Consider the following 22,742-nt stretch of genomic DNA (forward strand, 5'->3'; position numbering starts at 1 on the left):
TCTTTGTGGGCCCTTATTTCATTTATGTACATAACATGGCCACACAGGGGACAGGTCTGGCATTAAGCAGCTGGCAGGTTAAGAGGGATTATATGGCTTAACTGTACCGGAGGCACAAGGATACCAAACACTGACCTGGCAGTGATGAGACTTCATTGGAGTGGCACCTTTACTCTACAATGTGTAGTGTTTCAATGACAAACAGCTTGCATGTGGGAAATTCAATCTTTTTATCAATTTGTGGTTACTGATTTTGACAGCTGTTACATATGATTACATCACAAAAAAAGTTTTTTTCAGGAGATTTCACGGGGTGGTGTGTTTGGTGATGTACCTTGTTCGGGTCTCTCTTTGTTTCTGGAGCTGCTCTCAGAGATCCTTGAGTTAATAGAACATGAAGATGATGTCCCTGATCCGCATCCCTGACTGATGAGCTAATATAACCACAAATGAAACACAGCCAAATTAAAGGGATACTTCACCCAAAAATGTTTGTTTTTTTGTCATTTGCCTAATCAATTCCAAGTCTGCATGACTTTCTTCTGCAGAACACAAAAGAATATATTTTGAAGAATGTTGGTGCCCCAACAACATTGGGGCCCCAGTGACATCCATTGTATGGTCACAAAACCATTTTTTATCTTTTTTAAAATAATCTCATGTCATTCCAAGTCTGCATGACTTTCTGTTTTCGGCAAAACACAAAAGAAGATATTTTGAAGAATGTTGGCGCACGAATAACATTGGGTCACCATTGACTTCCATTGTATGGACACAAAACCAATTTATTTTAAATACCTTTTGTGTTCCACATGAAGACAAAGTGTCCATTTTTGGGTGAATTATCCCTTTAAAATATACATAGCACAGGTTTATGTGTGTTTCAACACAGAATTAAATTTCTGTCTTTTGAATGTGAATATGTGTGTTGGACTACAGACAATCACCGTTCCTAGGGAAAATCTATTGTACTGGGTCAGTACAATAATGCAGCTTATAATGCATTCATGTTTTGGGCACCATATCCCCTTTCTTCTTTCTTACTTTATGAAAGAAAGATGAATGCCCTCATTCCTTTGCACTTGCATCCATTGCATTAAGCCCTCTTACCCCTAGCTGACATTTTTTACCCCACCAAATTTGCCCCTTTGCCTAGCCTTTCAGTGGCACAATAATGTCCTTCAACTCTATACATTTATTATGCATTATACCAGTATGTGTTCCACGAAAATCGAACTCACAACCGTTTGCATTGCTGGTTCTATACAACTGAGGTAAAGCACGCATGATACGAGGATTCAGTGTGAGTCAGAGGAGACTGAAAGCCCAACTACTTTCTCAATAAGAGACTGCACCTTTATCTCTGCCCCTTCCCGTCCTGTCATTGACTGATTAGCCCCACACCTGCCGCCCAGAAATCCCCCAGTCGCTTCTATTCAGTTAGCCATGCAGAGCTGACAGCAATAAAGTCACCATAGATTCCTCTGTGGGCGTGTAGGCTGGCGGTCGTGTGTTTAAATGGTTTTATGAGCGAGGTCCTCACCTCAGGGCAATCTCTGGGTCCCTTCAAAGTCGCCAAAGAATCTTGGGCCTGGCACATGTCACTGTTTCTGCCACTTAATGGTTTGCGGCTTTCCAAGACTGCAAACAGAAACACACGCATGACTTGACAGCCCGGCAGACGAATTATACGCACGCTTTTTGAGAGAAAGGGATGAAGAGAGATGATATTGAGTGAGTAATGCCTTGTATTTGACATGACTGAAGTCCTATAATCCTTCAGCAAATAGTGATAGAAATGGAGCCTCACAAACCTGCTGCAGCACCTGTTTACTTGGAGCATGCCAGGTGCAGACACGCCTAGCGAGAAGCCTGGCCTCTCCACGCGCTCTCCGCGACTCCCGCCGCGTGTTCGTGCCAGACTTTAGAAACACATTAACACTATTTCAAAACACTTCCAATCAAGATATAATCGGGAGGCACGTGGGCCTCCTTTGTAGCTTTTATCTGTGGATTGCGCCTGAACAATGCACAATGAGCTGCATCGAAGACATCTGATTGGGGGGCTGTCGTGACCGAGCGTGTGGATGAACCGAGGTTTTGGGTTAATGATAAACTTGACCCGCTTTTTATCTTGATTAATATGACTTTTTCATATCTCCATAAAGCGTTTTTTGGAGGAACAACAAGCTGTTGCATCTTTATGGCTTCAGTTAAGGACTTGTAGCCGCGCGCCCTGGAACAGATGAGAGGCATGCCGGCTGTGGTTCAAAGGTAACGACAACGGGGTTACACACACACTTTTATTTGTGTGTGTGTGTGTGTGCGTGTGTGTGTGTGTGTGTGTGTGTTTGTGAGGAGAAGCATTACTCTCAAGGACGGCCGGCAATCGGCACACCCGTAACGTTATTCACCCGTAACGTTATTCCCCTCTCCTTTGCACTTAAATGATTGCCAAATTTCCCCATCTCAAACCGACCGTTCCTCTCGGAGAACTTCCCTCCTAACAGTTAGTTTTCAGAGTTATTTAAAGGCAATCAAGACGCTGTTGCTCATGAATGTAAACATTACAATCTCAGGTGAGAGATAGCACAGCCGAACGTGCCTGCCTCGGCCTTTACGCGCAAATACGCACCCGGGCGGGCAAGCTTATACGTGCACACACCCACACACAAACCGACATGCACAATCCATATCAATGGAACGCATCCACTGCGACACCAGACAGGTGCTTTGCAGCTTGCTATATGATATGAATTGTACCTGTGGACTGATAATGTTGGGGAATGCCCGAGCTCCAGACTCGGAGGCCAGGTTTGAAGTCCTCTCCGTTTGGAGAGTTACGCCATTCCGGACTCAGGACGGAATGAGGGCTCTCCGATCCTCCCCTCTCCAGCAGTAAGAGATGCACACGAGACAAAGATCCCAGATCCCCTGAATCACAGCCCACTGTAAGAGCCGCGAGCCCCGGACTCAGATCTGTGAAATGGAAAATACAAGAATCGTTACATTAAAAATAGATGTGGAATAATAGAACACATGTGTTCGTATGTTTTCACTTTTGTTGGAATCAATGGACATCTGAGAGAATCTGTGATAAATGTAAATGATGAGAAATGTATAATTATGTTTATATGTGTAATTTATTTAATTGTGTTTAATGTTAGGCTCTGAACAGAAGTTTCCATTTTAATCTTAAAGGAAATTTTTTTTTTTTTCCCATTAAGTTCTTTATGTTCATAAAGATCTTTTTTTTATCAATATCATCATCAATATTTTATCAATATTTATTAATATCTTTTTTTCAAAAGACATAATTTGGCCATGGAAGCATAATAATTATTAATATTGTCAGTATAGTTAAAAATGACAATAGTTTATTATGGATTTCTTTTTAGTACAACAGTGTAAGAATGTTGACATTATTTTATTTAACTTTCTTAAATGACACATTTTGTAATAGTACTATAGACGGTTTGAGCGCCAACAACATAAACAAACATTATGTGGACCAAACGTAACTTCAATACAATTGATATACAATAAAATATGAATATAAATTAAATAAAAAATAAATTATGTTATAACCAAACACAGACCGCAAGTTAACTTCGGGCCAGGCATGTGCGTCCAATGAAAACGTCTATACTGCATTAGGTATTTAAGATTACAACTGGTTACCAATTTTCAACAACTTATCAGGCCAATCTATAATCACTATTTTGTTGTATTTACAAAAAGTAAAATATTAGCACACTTTTGACTTTTAAAGTTCTCCAAACATAAATCAAAATAAAAGTGTTTCATGCAGCTTTTAAAACTCAAACAGTAGGTGTCATGCAAATTGTACTAATCCCTGATATTTTTGTACTTGACTTTTTGTGTTTTAGCAGGTTTAAAGATTACACCAATTCAATATGTCTCCTAAGGGTCTTGGGTTCATAGTCACGCCACGTAAATATGAGAACATTGCCAATATCAGCAATTTATGCAAATTTCTCACCCACAGTTATGAGGTGTGGCATTTAGGGGAATTCACGGCGCACGACATTCTCTCTCTATCAGAATCTCAGCATCTCACAGGAAGGTATTTTACACAATAGGATGGTGATTAACTTAATTGAAACTTTCACCGTAAACATGTGCCTTTAAGACACACACCACTGCAAACAGATGACTGTTCTGATAAATGTGTCCAAGGAGGCTTCATGAAGAATTAAATAGCAGGGATTTAGTACTTGAAACTGGTAATTTTGCATCAAATAATTGCAAGATATATTGCAAAAAAATGTACTTGCATGAGATCTTGCTTTTTATATTATAACATCTGATGTAATAAAGCAATATCACAAGAACAAGAGAGTGCTGTTCATGAGCACAATTGAAAAAGTGATATTGATTTTATTCAACCATTCAATAAACAAGAAGAGCAAAAATTGTGTTTAAATTAGTCTATTTTAGCAATGAAACAAGTTTGTATTTGAAACCAAAGCAAAATTCTCAGCAATGATTTGATTTTTTTATTATTATTTTATGACTTTTTAATAGTTGTACAGATGTTCTTGGGCTTGGTGTCAACCCTTCAAAGTTTCTGTCTTGTCTTGGTCTCGGTTTAGTGGGTCTTGACTACAACCCTACTCGGTTGTTAAAATTGTTAACGTAAGTTCACATAAAACTAACTAACATTTAGGCTACGTGTTACGGTAAATGTTGAGATTTATAAAAGAACACTGATACACAGGTAACTTCATGACAAATGTTAATATAAAAATTCCTTAAATTCCACTCTTTAGCATCATGGCAAATGCATAGGGAATATTGTTAAGTTGTTTTCATTTTCTCGATTTCTTATTTTCTTCTCTTTAATAATATTGGTGACTCAGAAAAACAATTCAGATAAAGAGATCTCAATAGTGATTCCTTTTTTCTTATGTGAGCCTGGTGTAACTTTTAATACAGTAATTAACCTCTCCTCACCTTCAATGTTGAAAAGACTCACTAACTCTTTAACGCCACAAAGCCTGATACTTGGTCTAACGCTGCCACCCAGGTAGAAGCTTCCATTTTAATTAAAAACCCAAACTCAATTTGCTCAGTAAGGCACTGGTCAGATTTCACTGTACTCCACATAGTTTAGAATAAAAGAAGATTTAAAGGTGCTTTAAATAATTGTTGTTGTTTTTTTACCAAAAAGGCCTGTGATCTTGACTTCATGGTAACATCTATCTGCATGAATGCAGATGCAAAACAATTCTTTTTGATTACTGATGCCAGAAATTTGCAATATGTGGCAAATTTTTTTGCTGGATTTGTCCAAAATACGTTGAAGATAAGCATTTAACTGGTCATGTGACCCCAAAATGGCTGCCACCATGAACCCATAATTTTTTTGAATTTTGTTGCTAGTTTCATTGTAGTTTTATTGATAGCTTATTTGATGTTTTTTTCATGTGAATTTTAGTTACATTTTTAACAATTTTGTGTGCTTTTGGTATTTTATTACTATTTGTTTTATATATTGCTACAATATATTGTTTCAGTTTTTATTTTATTTTATCATTCATAGTTTTTTATTATTATTATTTGTTTATTTTATATTTTGTATACAGATTTTTTTCTGTTTTAGTTGGGTTTATTTATTTTGAATTAACAATTTTAGTGCTTCAAACTAAGCTTATTTCAGTTTATTGCCGAGGCAATATTTCTCATTTATGTATGGTTTAAGTTTTTTAAATAATATTTAGGCTGGTATTTTTTCCATTTTCAATTAACAGAAGCTTTTTCGAACCAATTTCAATTTGAAAACATTTGGCAGAGGTTCTATACAACAACAAAAAAACTGATAGTAACGCTATATACGCCACCCATTTTGTCAAAACACCAAAACTATTGTAGATATTTTGACTATAGAGACTGTACACACGTGATTCATAAACTGATAATTACTAATGCTTATGCAAAAGTTCTGTACATCCTGCATAACAAACACATAACCAGGCAGTCTGGCAGGGGAAAGAAAGGTTATAGGGTCAGGCTAGGAGGTCAGGTCATACAGATGCCCGGAAAACCCTTAACACCTTGTTAAGTGTCAGGAGGAAATCCTGAGAAAAAATCCACTTAGGTAATGCCCACCTCTCTCTGACCACAGTAAGCAGATTCACACAGCAGTTATCCTTAGGGCAATGTAAAGACAGACTGCGTCTAAACAGAGGATTAGTTGTTTGAGGACAACAAACAAATTTAAATGATGTCTGCAGGGCATCTGCGTCATGGACCAGTGAGAAGGCTGGCTGGTAAATAAAGTTTAGAAAGCAGCAAATGGTTTTAATCTAAAAGTCATATTACAATATTTGGTAACGCTTTAGATTACGGCCCGCAATGTACCGTGTAATTAAACAGAATTTACAGCGTAACTACATGTAACAATAATGTAGAATAATTGTACAATAATTGTAACAATAATGTATGGGGAATAAAGAAAATACTGTATTTATACTGTAAGTAGCCTATTTTAAAACTAAGGGGTAACTATTTTAATATAATGTGGTATGCATGACCTGCAGTTTGCTATACAACAATCTTAGCATGAACATACACTACATTTTTGTAATCACAATATACCCATAAATAAGATATTGTGGATATCCATTAAGTACGGGGTTCTTATTTTATTATCATAGCAAACATGAAATAAGGGGAATTGATGCGTTCAGTTTTTGCGCAAGCAAAAAAGCACGACAGACTGTCTATCAACTGTACATTTGACAGAGTTTTAACTTTAGAATTCATTTTTATTTTATTGATTTTATGATTGTTGGTCACTATGAGTTATTTTGATGAGTTTTAATGTGTAAAATGTGCAAAATCAATGTTGATCTTTTGAGACTATAATCAAGTAGTTCAAGAGCGGATTGATTTGGATTTTTATATTTCATTCAGTTCCCCAATCTTTACATATTGTTCTCCTTTATCTACATAAATGTACTGTAGAGGTACATTATTGTTACAAGTAGTTACGCTGTAAATCCTGTTTAATTATGCGGTACATTGCGGGCCATAATCTAAAGCGTTACCCAATATTTCAGGTCTAATTCATGGTTGATTCATGGAATTACTGTGTATTTACATGCAGGCCTTTTCTATTGAAACCAAAATGCAAATAAGATGACAAATGAATGTGACATGTTAAACCAGTATGCCAGTAAGTTATAAAGCAAACAGGCTTATCTCTTTCATCTCTTGCATCAGTCTTGTTCTGGATCAGATGGCTGAGAAAAAAACAATTAGTTGTTAAGAACCTCAGAATATGGAGTTGTTTCTCTCACAGTCAATTCATATCTAGGGTCCAAAATATCAGAGACTTGGGTGGGGCCAGTAACCATCCACCAGCACTTTCGCAACTGCGTAGCAATCTGCTAAAACAAATTACTTAATTGCCCACTTGTATATAATGGGATTGAATTTAACATGGCATGAAGGTTAACCACATGTGTGAGTTTGTGAGACTGCATGGTGTATGTCAGTATTACCTGTGTTAGACTGAGATCGGTCAGTTTCACTTCCGGCCGGGTGGTCCGGAGACACGCAGGGATCTGAGAGAGGAGCCAGATCGTCCAATTCGGTAAATAAATCGGACTGGGACCTGATGGATTTGGAGTCAGGGGTCCCTTCCATTACAGTCTCACCTGAAAGGCCCAAACGCATTTGTGACAAGCTGAGCTCCAAAACAACAACATAGCAGATGTATATACATGTATGTATATCAGAATAATAATGAATATTAATACCGATAGTCAAAGTATGTATTTTGTATGTATTTTTATGCTTATTATGTATTGCAGCGTTAAAATCAGTTGTTGAGTGGAATGCGTGTTGCGACGAATGTTGCCAATGTAGAGCATTCAGTCACTTTTCCACGACAGTTAAGATGCTAGCGCAGCTGTCTATAGGCAGCTTTTTGAAAAATAGCAATTATGTGTAATTAGTAATTACATATGTATTTTTTATGTTGTGCAAACATTTATTTAGCAATGGACATTTTTAATCACCAAACGGTCTTGAATCGGCAAGATCAAGTTTCATCATACATACAATACAACTTACGGTTGTAATATTGCTTAAGGCTGAACATCGTCAGCATGGACCTTCAAAACAACACCCACCCCTCCAGCAGCATCTCATTTTCCTACAGTGACTTTTGCCCTGCAGCCTCTGCGGTTCACCTAGAAGTTAACAGATACGCACACTCTCACGCATGCCACCAACAGTTTTTTAAAGTTCTGAAATCACCGTGCACGTCTCTTCAAAAGGCTGCTAAAGTGACAACAATAGAGCTTTTTTATGAATCCCATGTCCAGCTTTAAAGGAACAGTTCACCCAAAAATGAAAATTCTGTCATCATTTACTCACCTTCGAGTTGTTCCAAATGTGTATAAATGTCTTTGTTCTGATGAACACAGAGAAAGATATTTGGAAGAATGCTTGTAACCAAACAGATCTCGACCCCCATTGACTCCCATAGTAGGAAAAATTACTTTATCCATTTTTTGTTCTGTTGAACACAAAAGAAGACATTTTGAAGAATGTAGGACAGCAAACGGTTCTAGGGCACTTTTGACTACCACTGTATTTTTTCCTACTATGGTAGTCAATGGGGGTCGAGATCTGTTTGGTTATAAGCATTCTTCCAAATATCTTTCTCGGTGTTCATCAAAAGTAAGAAATACAGATTTGGAACAATTCGAAGGTGAGTAAATGATGAGAGAATTTTTATTTGTGGGTGAACTATCCCTTTAACATTGCTGTTTCAATATTGTATACTGTGCCACACACACACGCATACAATATATATGTAAATCAATATATACACTAAAACGCAAAAGCCTTCAAATGGGGCCTCTGACACATAAACAAGTCTGTCTTACATACACACACACACACACACATACACGCAGCTATTGCATAGAAGCAGGCCTCGGCTTACCACTCACAGACACAATAGAGGGACTTGACTTGACACTTCAAAGCATATTGGTGCTGTCAAGCTACCCGTCATCTTCAGCCAAGTGCTTCTTGAGACAAACTATGTGTCTGAGGGGTGCATGCGGGATTTGTCTGGGCCAGCCTAAAGGCAGGGTCAGTATGAACCAGGGCCTGGGGCCAGATTTGAGACAAAACATTTAATATTTTGAGCTTATTTAGCGATTCTGAAATCAAAACAAACACATACTAAATATGCATTTAGCAACACATTGCTAACTCTTTTTGCGTGTTTCATGACTCCTTGTTATGATATTTTGTCACAAGATACAGTAGAACCAATGAGATTTGAGGTTATAGCGATGTGACCATTTGTGAATTTAGCACTTGATTTGGTTTGACTTGATTTTGAATACTGCTATAAAAGCTTTAAATATTAACAAACCAAGATTTCGATTCATGAGACATTTTTTAACACACTGGCACTGGGTTACTTTAATGATGGATGTTTGGGGCTTTAACATTTTGACAACCTTGGATTTAAATAATGAAATACAATTATTAGTTTGTGTTCAACTAAAGAAAGGAAGTCATAAACATCGGGGATGACCTAAGGCTAAGGAAATTAGGAGAGAATCATCATTTTTCAGTGAGCTGTTCCTTCAACACTGCATTATTTCTCTCTCTACTTATTCCACTGGCCACACGATGTGAAGACTGTGAGGGTCAGTGTGTGGGCGTCTGTGTGTTTGGTAGGGAGTCTCAGTGAGGCCTGGGGGTCCCGCTCATTGTCAAGGACAGTTAGACAATCTAGAGATGGTGTTGAAAGAGGTCGCTGTGGGGTCGGCCCACTGACTGTTGGACCATAGCATAGGGAGGTGATAAAGAGCCAAAGAACATTACAAAAAACAAAAATGGCCCACAGTGATGTATATACACAACCACACACACAGAGTTGCCAGAAATGAGGAAAAGGTCAGTAGCAGATTTAAGTGATATGAGAGTGGGTACATATAAGTAAATCTAAAATAAATGTATAGTTTAAAGCAAATGATGGCTGATCAATTGGACTAACAACATTTACAAAATTTTTGGCAATGAAATTGGGATGTTGTTTCTAGAGACACGAAGACGTTGTTGCTCTGTCATATCAGTCCTTTGACAAAAAGAGTTCAAACAATTCTCAGCAATTTCTGAATAGTTTGCTCACTTTCATAAACACTCAGTTTGAGTCAAATGTCAGTGGCCCCAGGGCTCTTTATCCAGGCAGGGGATGGTAAATTAGCAAACAGAGGGCATCTTAGAGATAGGCATTGTAGCCGAGGCTCGCTCACTGTTCACCCGTCAGCAAGGCGACGGTCAGCTCGGATTTATGACCGCTGCTCCACACGTCTGCCTTTCAGGGAGCAAAGAGAATAGAGAGAGAGAAAAGGGGAAGAAAGAAGCGGACGCGGGAGGCTAAGGCTCAGGGGAGAACGCCACACACTTGCCGCCCCTCAGCCCCCACAACGTCACCTATTGTAAAGGCCTTGGCTGCTTTGAACTGGGGAATCAAACGGTACCAGCCTGATTCCCCGTCAAAAGAACCCCATCGCTTTCCCTCTGCTTTCAGAAAAGGGAAAAAAGAAAATCTCCTTGCCATATTTATGACTTAGTCGCTGTGTTGAAAGAACTGAACCTCCTGCTCGTGATGTTGGACTTTGATTTTCTTTTGTTGTCTTTCATGTCTGAGGTACACCGATTGTTCAGTGATATTTGGCCTGACTGACCCCTGTGAGTGTGCATGAATGTGTGCAAGACTATTTCTTATGAAGCATACTGTGCATGGAGGTGTGCGTTCTTATATGGGCAGGTTTTTTATTATTCTTCAGAGGAATACATTTTCAAAAGCTTCTGCAGAAAGGACGGCAAACCTGGAGCAGGGTTCATAAATTGTAATATCTTATAGGGATATTTCACCTAAAAATGAAAATTATTTCAGTCTTTACCAACTGTCATGGCATTTCAAACCTGTATGACTTCCTTTTTTCTGCTGAACACAAAAGAAGATATTTTGAAGAACGTTGGTAACCAAACAATATTGGACCCCATTGACTTCCATTGTATGGACACGAAACCACTGAGACATTTCTTAAATATCTTCTTTTGTGTTCCACAGAAGAAAGAATCATGTACAGATTTTGAACAATTTGAGGGTGACTAAATTAATCCCCTTTGAAACTCACCTTGCAATTCATCTTGCTGTGGCATGATGGGAGGAAGCACTCGCCAGAGGTTCCATTCTGATCGACTATCCCCTGCTGAGGAATGACTCTGTCTGGACTTATTGCTGGACTCGGGACTCAGACCAGACTGGCTCAGACTGGATCGGCCATGCAAGATTTCATCCCTAAACTGCTGGATGTCTAAAGCTTGCCTTGATTGAGGCCTCTGAGTTTGAGTTTTCGGGGTATACATCGGGGTGTCAGGCAGAAAAGTAGGTGTTTCTTGTTTGCATGAGGTGAGAGATTCAGAGAGACTTGCTTGAAGAAACCCCATCCGCGAGCTGGTCCGGCCACAACTTTCTGGAGCGCTGAAGAGGGGATCAGGTGGTGAAATATAGCCAACTGTATGATCATTATTCTGGTTGTGGTCATAAGCATGGTTATCTTCATCATTAGGACCATTGTCAGCACCATCACCAACGCTGAAGTTCACTGGCAACATAATGAGATAAAGACACTGTAGTAAACTCTGTAGTAAAACATCTGTCCTTGCTAGTTGGAAATCATGCCCACCATCTACATTTTTTATTTAGTTTAAACAGTCAAGTGTACGTACCTGACAGGGCATCGGAGAAGCTGCTGTTGAGGTCAGTGCTACGGCTGAACTGGCTGGATGCAGGCCGACTGAAGTCTGACAAAGAATTTGGGGTAATAGAAGAGGTTGGGGTGGCTGGAATACTTGGGGTGCCTAAAGTGGTTGGGGTGGCTGGAACGCTGGGGGTTGTTGGGGTGGAAAGTGTGCTTGGGCTCACTGCCTCATCCTTAACCATTACTTGGTGCCCCTGATTCAAGTCTGGGGGAGCAGAGGGTGTATCATGTACCTCATCTTCATCTCCGAATGGGATCTGTATGTTGGGGGTATAGAACCTTTGAAGGTGATCAACAGTCTGAAGAGTTGGACTATCTGGGAGTTCGGGAGAAGCTTCACTTGGATTAGGGGATGCCGGCACATGGGGTAGGTCCACAGCAAATTGTCTCTTGAATCTTCTGTTATCTGGGGAAAAGAAGACATTGACAGTTATGAAATTCTCTTAGGATATGATGACTGTTATGAGGACAACCTTTACAGAGGGCCTCCAGTAGTTTACTTACAAGTTCTTTGACAAGATTACACAATGGTCAAGGTTGGGTCACTCTACAGAAAATCTTTATTCAGAAAATAATGCAAATGGTAAGTGGATTGCTAACGCCCAAGATCAGAAATCCTTTCCTGAACAAATCATTCCACAACATAGAGGAATAATACATGCACATCAGACTCTAGTCTGCAGCTGTCTTATGGAGAGATGAACCCCTCAACAATCCAGACAGCCGGGGATACTCACACACTCAAACACACACTCACTTGCGTACATATACACATGGACCCACACACGCACAGCCTTAATGACAAGCATTGTGTGGGGCACACAAAAAAAACGTCCTGAATAATTAACACGGGGGTCCTGCATGAGGGTCAGGCGAAAAGCGTATTCATCATCATTTACAGCTAAAAGAAGAAGAGCGAGGCAAAGGCCATCCAGCCCAATAGCTGACGCTGCCCCACTCCACTGAGCCTCAGAGCAAACAGTCTTTTGCCTGTTGTGGGCCCCTGGTTTCTAACAAGGGCCCTGGGACACCCCCCTGCCCTTCTAAAAGTCCGTCCCCCTGCAGGAGCAGCTGTCCAGTTCCCAACTCAGTATGCAGAGTGCCTCTAAGATATGATAATCACCACTTGTGACCACTATATGAAGGAACTCACTCACATAATTGGGATTAGAAACCCCATCTAGCTAATTATGAATGCAGTGGCAGCAAAGCAAACAAATGAGTCAAATCACACTCGTTCGGCTCTATGGTCCCTTGTGCTGATGCCCGCTGCGGGATATTTGCAGAGACATGTATGTTGCATGATGTGCAGTATATGCAGGGCTTGTTCTTGCTAATGCAATGTTTTGGTTGACTTGGTTGACTTGTTGGCCACTAGCCATTTTTGGATTAAGCGCTTACCAACTCCATATACATCAGAGTTATTATAGTTTGGATTTTAGTTTTATTAATATTTTAAATTAGCTTTTATTTTTAGATTTTTTGTTTTAATTTTAGTTCAAATTTTAGTAATTTTGGTATATGCCTTTGACATTTTATAATTTATTGGTTTATTTTTAATGTTGCTACATAAGATTAATTATTTTTTATTTTAGTTTTTGTTTATTATTATAATTTTTCTGCTTTAAACCTTTAAACCTTTGAGGCAACATTTCTAATTTTTCTTGAGTTAAGTTTTTCCACTAATTTTTAGGTCAATATTTGATTAGATTTCAATGAACAGGAACGTTTTCAAAGTTTCAATTTTAGTAAACTCAATAACCTTGGTTCCAAGTTGAATACATTAATTGCCGTTTATTATAGTCTGAAAGATTGCTATGCCCCTGAAATTATATATAAAAAAAAACGTGATAAAGCAGCATCCCTGGCTCTCCTCCCCTATCGTTTCGGTACGGTTGTTGTCCCTCTGGCTGGTTTCTCGCCAGGCCAGTGTTGTGCGAGTCCCCCAGCAGGGTCCTGTGTTCAAGCAGACCAGAGGCCTCCACACAATACACTCTTGTTCCACTCAGTCTGTGTCACAGAGGAGTCAGAGGACAGAAAAGCGAGAGAAAAGCATTGAGCGAGTGGAAAGAGACGAGAGAGAGAGAGATTGGCAGCGAGAGGGTAGAAAGTGCATAGCTGTACTGCTGTTCTTACAATACCATTGCTAGTCCATCTGTCACACTCTCACACATACACACGAATAGAGAATGTGTGTGTGTCTGTGTGCACAACATGTGTCATATCGCACTGTTGCTGCCTCACATCACCCCCCCTCCCCCCGCTCTCTCCTTGGGGAGCTAAAGGCAGGTCGGGGTTGATTGTTCGACTCTCCGAGCACCATATGGCTGTATAATTAGTTTTGGCCTGTGATGTGGAGTAATGCTCCCATCTCTGTTGACTCCCAAGCATGCTATGAAAGCTGCAGTCCTGATGCGTGTTAATGACCAATCCTTTCCAAATACCTTTACATAGCACAGAGGCTTAAAGGAAGATGCAGGACACACCACCAGGAGGGCGGAGCCAAACAAACATAAACATTGTCTTACAATGGATGCATGACAGGTTACAATAGGCCTATATGATTATTAGTTAGATTTTGGATGGATCTAATTGTTCTGAGATAATCATTTACATAGTAATTCCATAATTTGTTCTTGGAATTCGTCCTCTAATTATTGCAATTACGGTCACTTTAAATATATTTAAATACATAAAAAAAGAGAAACACTGATAAAAAAATCTTTGCTGTTTTAAAGGGACAGTTCACCCAAAAGTGAAAATTCTGCCATAACTTATTCACGCTCGAGTTTTTTGTTTGTTCTGATGAACACAGAGAAAGATATCTGAAAGAATGCTTGTAACCAAACAGTTTTTGGCCACCATTGACTACCATAGTAGGAAAAATGTATTTGTTCTGTTGAACAAAGAAGAGGACATTTTGAACAATGTAGGAAAGCAAATGGTTCTAGGGCACTTTTGACTACAATTGTCATTTTTTCCTACTATGGTAGTCAATGGTGGCCCAGAACTGTTTGGTTACAAACATTCTTCCAAATATCTTTCTGTGTTCATCAGAACAAAGAAATTTATACAGATTTGGAACAACTTAAAGGGTGAGTAAATGTTGACAGAATTTTTATTTTTGGGTGAAATGTTCCTTTAAGTTTTTAATTTCAATCCACTTGATTTAAGAAGTAATTTCTAGTTACATTTAAGTTATATTCAAGTTGTGTAATTTATTTAACTTGAAAATCAAAAATAAATAAGTTGAAACTGCTTAACTTTAATGTGTTGAAGTAATGTAAAAAGCTGAAATGACTTGTGAGGCCAAGTTGAATGTAATAAAATATTTAAAGATTTTTTTAGTGTGAATGTGCTTGAATGAGAAAAATCATTTAAATACTGCATGACAATGGCATTATTTTCATATCAATATTCTCACTGTTTTTTCTACTTGGCTCCTGAAAAAAAAATGGATATTGTTATTTCCTGTAAAGCAAATGATAGACGACTGTTAAAATTGAACTTATAATTCAATTACATTTACATACAAACTTTTACATAGACAATTTATCCAAAGCATTCAATGATAATGTTTATATCAGTGCATTCAAGATATACATTTTCATCAGTGTGTGTGTTCCCTAGGAATCGCACTCACAACCTTTGAACATTAATTATATGATGTCATATAATCAGACTGAAAAAAATAGTCTGTATCAATAAAGTCTATATCAATAAAACAAAGAGCATTAATAAATAAATATAGTACTGACCTGGCCATGCTTGATGCTGTGGAAGAATCAAGGGCTGTTGTCTTTGTTTTTTCCCCAAAGAAATAGGCTGCAGTCTGGGCTGTGGGCTCAGGAAATGTGGGGGTCTAGAGTGAACCGGACGGGCCTCCATGTGAGCATAAAAACGTGAACACAGGGGTGGAGGGCCATTCTTTTGCAAAATAACCTGAAAAGATTCAAATAAATAAATAAAAAAAATTTTACAATTCGCTCAGATAGTAACTTTGAATATCACTGCATAAGTTTGAGTCTGACTGAGTTGTTAGTTGGCAGTTGCTTCAGACTGGCCCTAAAAAGATTATTTTAACTCCACTCAAAGAACCACTTTCAACTAAAGCTCTCTGTAGTGCCCTCTGGTGTTGACTTATTGAAGCTGCTGTAGTTACAATGGAGCTAAGCCCCTTAATATTGACTTTCATTGTGACACACACATACATTCAGCATTCTTGCTGTGATGACAGCACAGTTCACCCTTAGATTAACAAGTTTAACAAGTTGTTTAATCTTTATGTTTAGAAGTTAACAGCTAGCACGCAGTCATGGCCTCAGGGCAGTTTACTTTGCTTGTGTTTTTAGATAACAAACAGACAAAATGTAAATTATTACAGGACCTTTGAACAGACAGTTTTTAAGCTTAATCACCTTTCAGTTAGCCAAGTCTGAAGGATCTTTGGATTTTAGGAGCTGTGTGTGTGTGTTCATGTTTGTATATCCCGGTGGGGACCTAAACCTGAATGCACACCAACACATGGGGACTCGTGTCACCGTGGGGACCAAAATTGAGGTCCCCATGGGCAAAAAAGATAATAAATTGTACAGAACAATATTTTTTTAAAATCTAAAAATGCAAAAAGTGTTCTATGATCTTTAGGTTTAGGGATAGGGTTAGGGATAGGGGATAGAATATACAGTTTGTACAGTATAAAAACATTACGCCTATGGACTGTCCCCACGGGGATAGTCAACCAAATGGTGTGTGTGTGTGTTGTGTGTGTGTGTGTGTGTGTGTGTGTGTGTGTGTGTGTGTGTGTCGTGTGCGTGTGGGTGTGCGTGTGTGCGTGTGTGTGTGTGTGTGTGTGTGTGTGTGTGTGTGTGTGTGTGTGCGTGCGTGTGTGCGTGCGTGCGTGTGTGTGTGCGTGCGTGTGTGTGTGCGTGTGTGTGTGTGTGTGTGTGTATGTGTGTGTTTATGGTGTGTGTCTGCTTTGTGAGGCCAGACGGGTGCCACCGTGCCTAAAAGCTGTAAGAGCACAAGCCCTAACCTGTCCAATGCCACAGGGCAATGTTAACAAGAGCAAATACACACACACACGTCCCAATGTCCTTATCCCTTTTGAATTGACTGACAGTAAATTGCTGAGTAAACACAGTTTGGTCTGAGTTGACAATGTTATCAAAAGAGACACGAGCTCGCTGTTCCCTGCATATAGGAGCCCAAAGCGGTGACCCGAAACCATTTTACACTTGTAATGGACCTCTGACAGTAGTGAAGCTCTCTTCTGATACAAACATATCCTTCTCACCTTTTATCTGACTTCAATCATTCTTTCATTCTCTCTCGCTCGGTTTCAACACACCTGTCTCAAACACCTGAAAAAGGATCCAAATGGCCATTCTCTTTTCTCCATGTTGTTAAGGTTAGTGAAACATGTAATCTTCCCAGTATTAGATCACTTCAAACCTATAATTACACTAATGTCTTTAACTTGGGCAAATTATTGAGACTTTACTTTTTCTTTTTGGACTGCATCAGGGACCACATTTACACTCACATATTTTTTATGTTCTAAAGCCTTAATTCTGAAGATGTTTACACAGCTTTAGAAATATTCCTGTATACATGTAATTATTTATACTAAGCTAAGTCATCCACATTCTTTTCTCATTGTTCTTTTCTCATCGTTTAGCTGAATTTACAAAATTGATATAATTTATAATTTATTATACTTGTTAATTCTCATTCATAACACAATGCATTGTGAGATGTACGTCATGAGACATAATACAGAAAACATAGAAAAAAAACTGCTTACACAACTTTTTTATAATTGTCTGTGACCCCAGATAACATTCGTGGTCAAAAGTGATGTCTAACTTTGGACAATTGCTTCTTTTTAAATATTTTATTAAAGATGCATTAAACATTTGTATGCATTGTGTGTGTTTGGAGTATAAACTGAAGCTCAGCTTTGAGAAGAATTTAAAGAGGTTTGGCAAAACAATTTACAACACACATGTGACGTTTATAAACACATTAACTTCAAGTTTATAAAGCCCAGAAAAATGACTACTAAATATTACCACAAGTTATATATTAACAGATGAAATTGTAATCAGTTTTTCTATGCATTTTTGTAGAAAAACAATATCCCTGATACACTGTAGTTTGACTTTTTGCTGAATAATTTTGTCCAATAAATACCTTAAAAGTCAATGATTGAAGTGTTTTGTCCATACATCTCATATTTTGACTGAACCTGACCGGCATTATATATTAAAAAAATATTGTACAAATATACCCTACTGACATCACTTCTGGCCACCTATTGCCAGTGTGTTGGACAAGAGCCGATATAAATATATTTAGTTATTTGAAATGTTGTGAAAAAGATATTTTCATGGCCAAAAAAACTTAAAAAACTCAAATATATGTCAACTGTCTTTTTTTCAGATTTCTAAAAACCAAAACACTGGCGTAATCTTGGTCATGTAAATCACGGTTAAACCATTTACATAACACACACACATAAGAGAATAAGAGGAATATCTGAAATAATCATTCTTATGCATGTAAACTCAGCTAATGTATCCGTCTCGCACACGTCCCTCAACATCCCCAAAACTAACTATCAGGCTAACGTGCATCCGCTCTGAACCCAACCTTCATGAAAGGAAAGCATTTGCTTCCAGAAGCTGTTTGTAGTCTTCTGAGAGTGGCATTGTGTATTAAACTCGAAGTGTCTTTGACCTTGTGATGGTGTTTGTAGCCCCATGTCGGGCCTGAGGGTCCTAGGGCCCAGTGTGTGGGCTCTTCAGGGGCCTGCAGGAAATGACATAACCCCCTGGCGTCAGGCGGCCCACACTGCGGGCACACACACGCACACAGCCTGTGCTAATGTCATTAACCTCGCGTGTTCGTGCCGGACAGCCTACTGACAGAGATGGCCGATGCACGCTCATGAACGTTGGGAGTCTGTAAGGCAGAAATCACAGATGGCCTGCATACACTCCTCAGGCCCTTCACAAACACATGTACGTCCATATACACAGACAGACATACACACTTAATAGCACTGCCTCTGTGTGAACCCTCTGTTGGCGAGGGGAGGCGGGGGCAGAGGCGATCGGGGCCAAAACAGAAGTGTGTCTCTGTGTCTCTGTCTGCGGGGAACAGAGGATTCCTCTCAAAAAGGCCTGACGTCTAAGAAAGCCAGGCTTAGCGCTAACAAGGTTAACCCCGCTGAAAAAGAGTGACTTTTTCAATCAGCCAGATTTGTGTTTCTGCCTGGGCCGTAATTAGCTTTGCTGTAGGACAGAGGGATGAGTAAGAGAGGAGAGGAGTAGAGGAGGGAAAGAGATGACAGTGGGGTGCATTGTGGAGTCTCCGAGATTGGGAGAACCAAATCTGATTATCCGCTCGTGTCAGAAGCCAATCTCAGATGGAGCTTAGCATTCGAACCAACTTTCTACTTTCTGTCCCGCCAGACAATGAGGCTACTTTTCCATCCCCTCGGTCTCTTTTATTCCTTTCACCTTCTCTTTCCAGATGTGTTTTGACCAGCTCGCCCTCATACTGTGCAAAGTATTTTACTGTCTCACCTTTAGAGCTTCAAAACCATGTTTCACTAATCCACAGTCAGAATTCACTCTCTTATTCAATGCCAACACAAGCATGTATTGTCTCCCGATCAGATGCCTCTGTATGCCATCTGAATGTCGCTCGCCCTCCTGCGGCGACCTTTCTTATGTCCACAATGGTCTGGAGCTACATCTCGAATTGAATTAGCAAAGGGCTTCATACCAACCCAAACCATAAATCACAGTGTAAACACCGGTGCTTGTCTGCAAAGCGGGGCGTGATCAGGCGTGTGTTTGCCCACCTGTGCGTGTGTCATCGTTTCGCTGTACAGTATTCAGGGCCCCGGCGGCATTCTGATCCTCGGTGATGTCCTGTCTCTGTGGTGACAATGTCCGTGGAGACCGCGAGGCATGAAGCCGACGGGTGGGTTAATAGTCTCGTTTTCAATAGAATGTTTGGACAAGAATTGCAGCCGTAAAGTTTAAAAAGCATGAATGCGGCAACGCGGTCAACGTTTTATTGTCGATAATGTACGGAGTTGATTCAGAGGGCAAAAAAAATGCGCCGCTGCATAAGTGTGTGTGTGCTTATTCGTACTTATGTGCTTGGCTGATTGTGTACACTGGTACGCTTGTGTGTGAAGGGCAGTCAAAGATGTAAATTAGTCAGTAAGAAGCTGGTGAATCTTTGTCCTCTTTATTTTCTGTTTGTTTATCCAGAGGCCAAGACAGGAAGGCAGCCCACACAACTCGCTGTCGCCATGACAACCTCTCTGTTTCCTGTGGCACATTCACAGTGCCTGGCCCCTTTAAGAGGGTGACAGTGAGGTAGATAGACACAGGCCATCAGTGCCTGTGTGTGTTTGTTTACAGGAGTCAGATTTGTACATCAGCCATGTTTTATTAGATTATGTCAATGTACTGCATGCTCAAATTGTACTTTGATGATGGAGCTTAATTACTTTGACTTGTCAGTCGTCATAATTGAAGTGTAACTGATATTCCCAAAGAAGTATGCATGAAAACTTACAGTGTGATGTTGTCCTCTGTTCCACAGGACCGCTTGCTTCACAAAGCAGATGTAATATGACGGTGCCTACAAAACACAAAACAGGTTTAGATATGATATATGCTATTGATAGTGATTGCACGTTTGTCCTACAAACATGAGCAATACCTCAAATTGTGTGGCTTATTGGGAGGAGTGTCATTATTTGTCAAACTATCTTCTGTAAACTGGACCATTGACTTGCATTACGGTTGCACGATATTGAAGAAAAAATTATATATTCGAATTTGCTAAATAATGCGATACACAATAGCCTATGCATACAATAATAGTTCAAGTTTGTAAAATAAATTTAAACTATATTAAAATATATAAACAAAAAATTATAAAACCAATAATGTTTCACATTATTTCTACATAATTGGTCATCCTCTACAAATTAGGTACGTCTCTCTGCTATCTGGATCAACCTACAACTTTGACTATACAGAACTTTAGTTATTATTATTTAGTTATTGCAAACCATTGTGATATGCATATTGCAATATGCACATTTTTGTCATTTCAATCATTTTGATTTATTGTGCAGCCCTAACTTGCATTGAAAGAAGCACAGATTTATATCTTTAGAGACAAGAATATCATAGAGACTTGGAGATGGATTTGGGCCGGTAAGAAACCACCAACAAAAATGAGCACAATGAGCTAAACACATCAGCCATTTTGCGGATTACAGTATTACAGTTAAAGATACAGTGTTTCACTTTTTGGAGGATCTATGCAAATGCAATATAATATACATAACTATGTCTTGAGAGGTGTATAAAGACCTTACATGATGAAGCATTATGTTTGTGTTGAGCTATTTCTTTCTACATACACTGCGGGTCCCCTTACATGGAATTTGCTGTGTTGTTTCTATAGCCTTAAACAGACAAACTGATCTATAGAGCGCGTTTGTAAATACGTTATCTCCTTTGGAAAGAAGCAAAAACATGACGACATCTTAGTTTTGTGTGAGCCACCGTAGTGCTTCAAAAGGGAGGGGTGGTGGGAGCCGTTGGTTGCAATTCGCAACCTCACTGCTAGATGCCGCTAAAATCTCCACATTGCTCCATTAAGGATGCTGCTACATGTTATGTTTATTTTTTCATGTAACTATCTCGTTCTCCACAGAGCACTGGCTAAACCAACAGGAACACTCAGACAACCCCACGCACACACAAACAGTGATTCATAGGCCTCTTTCTCAGAGCGTCAATTGACCCTCTGTCTTCGGCTGAGAGCTGCATTTTATCTCAATAGTGAATGCCGACCACTGCACCAGGCTTTTTGTGGAGTTCATCATGTTCTCATCAGCCATCTTCTCATTTAGTTGCGATACAACCAGCCTTTGGTGGCCTCCACTCTATCGCTCATCTCCTCTTTTCTTATCCCCTCTTTTCACTTAGTCTCGGAAACTCTCATCCGTTTGACCTGTGCCCTGGAGCTCCAGCAGAGACTCATCTATCACTAGAGACACCTCTCCATCTTGTTGCCTATCCTTCTCTGTTCACTGAGGTCATCTATCTCACCGTGGCAGATGCCATAGCTTCTGAGTCAGCTCCTGCGTGGTAGCCTGGTGGTTCTTCTCTCTTTCACTGTGGTCGCACACTGGGGCAGGGGATTGTGGCATATGAAGCCACCGGCCCACCTGTTGTCAATGAGTGTGGGCCTGCAGAGTGGGACCAAAGGGAGAATATTGAACGCCTGCTTGAACCTGTCTATTGAGGAGCATTAAGAAAATCACTATTGACAGCGTGTGGCATTGTTCATTAAAAGTGTCAGGTTTGGTTTGGTTGGGTCATAGCGGTATTTGCTTTTCATTACCAGAATATGATTAGCAAATGTTTGCTAGGGCACATGAAAAAAATACTGGACTATACTATAGTATTTACTAAGGCTGTCACTATATCAGATTTTCACATCACATCATTATCGTGGCCATAATTCCAGGTAATGATATAAACATGATATCTATTCAAATGTTTACTTTACATGTACTGTATGCTATGAGTCAAATTCATCTTTAATGTTTTTTATTTTATGTATTTTTTTGGTTCATGACTTTAACATCACTGTTATTGACAATACCGGTATACTGTGACACACACAGTATTTATTACAGTAAACTGTACTAAATTGTAGTATACTGTAATATTTTGTAGTAATAATGCTATACTGCAGTAAATGCTATTTGGTATGTTTCTGGGCAGCTTACCCCTCTGAAGTTTGGGAAGTTCTGGTATAATTCAAATAAATGCGCACTTAATGAAGTTTGTATGTTGCTCA

General features: G+C 39.4%; 1 protein-coding gene across 1 annotated transcript in view; it reads right to left on the bottom strand.

Annotated features, from left to right (window-relative positions):
- The window catches only part of LOC130547490 (uncharacterized), a 34,752-nt gene extending 22,154 nt beyond the window's left edge, over window positions 1–12,598 (bottom strand). The window contains exons 1-7 of the mRNA XM_057323454.1: window positions 12,589–12,598; window positions 11,800–12,237; window positions 11,205–11,675; window positions 7,530–7,685; window positions 2,764–2,979; window positions 1,544–1,641; window positions 335–434 (exon numbers count right to left, since the gene is read on the bottom strand). Coding sequence (XP_057179437.1) covers window positions 335–434; window positions 1,544–1,641; window positions 2,764–2,979; window positions 7,530–7,685; window positions 11,205–11,675; window positions 11,800–12,237; window positions 12,589–12,598 — 1,489 coding nt within the window. The remainder of the gene's footprint in view (window positions 1–334; window positions 435–1,543; window positions 1,642–2,763; window positions 2,980–7,529; window positions 7,686–11,204; window positions 11,676–11,799; window positions 12,238–12,588) is intronic.
- Window positions 12,599–22,742: the final 10,144 nt, after the last annotated feature.

The sequence above is a fragment of the Triplophysa rosa genome, linkage group LG24 (genome assembly GCF_024868665.1).
Source record: "Triplophysa rosa linkage group LG24, Trosa_1v2, whole genome shotgun sequence".
Lineage (NCBI taxonomy): Eukaryota > Metazoa > Chordata > Actinopteri > Cypriniformes > Nemacheilidae > Triplophysa > Triplophysa rosa.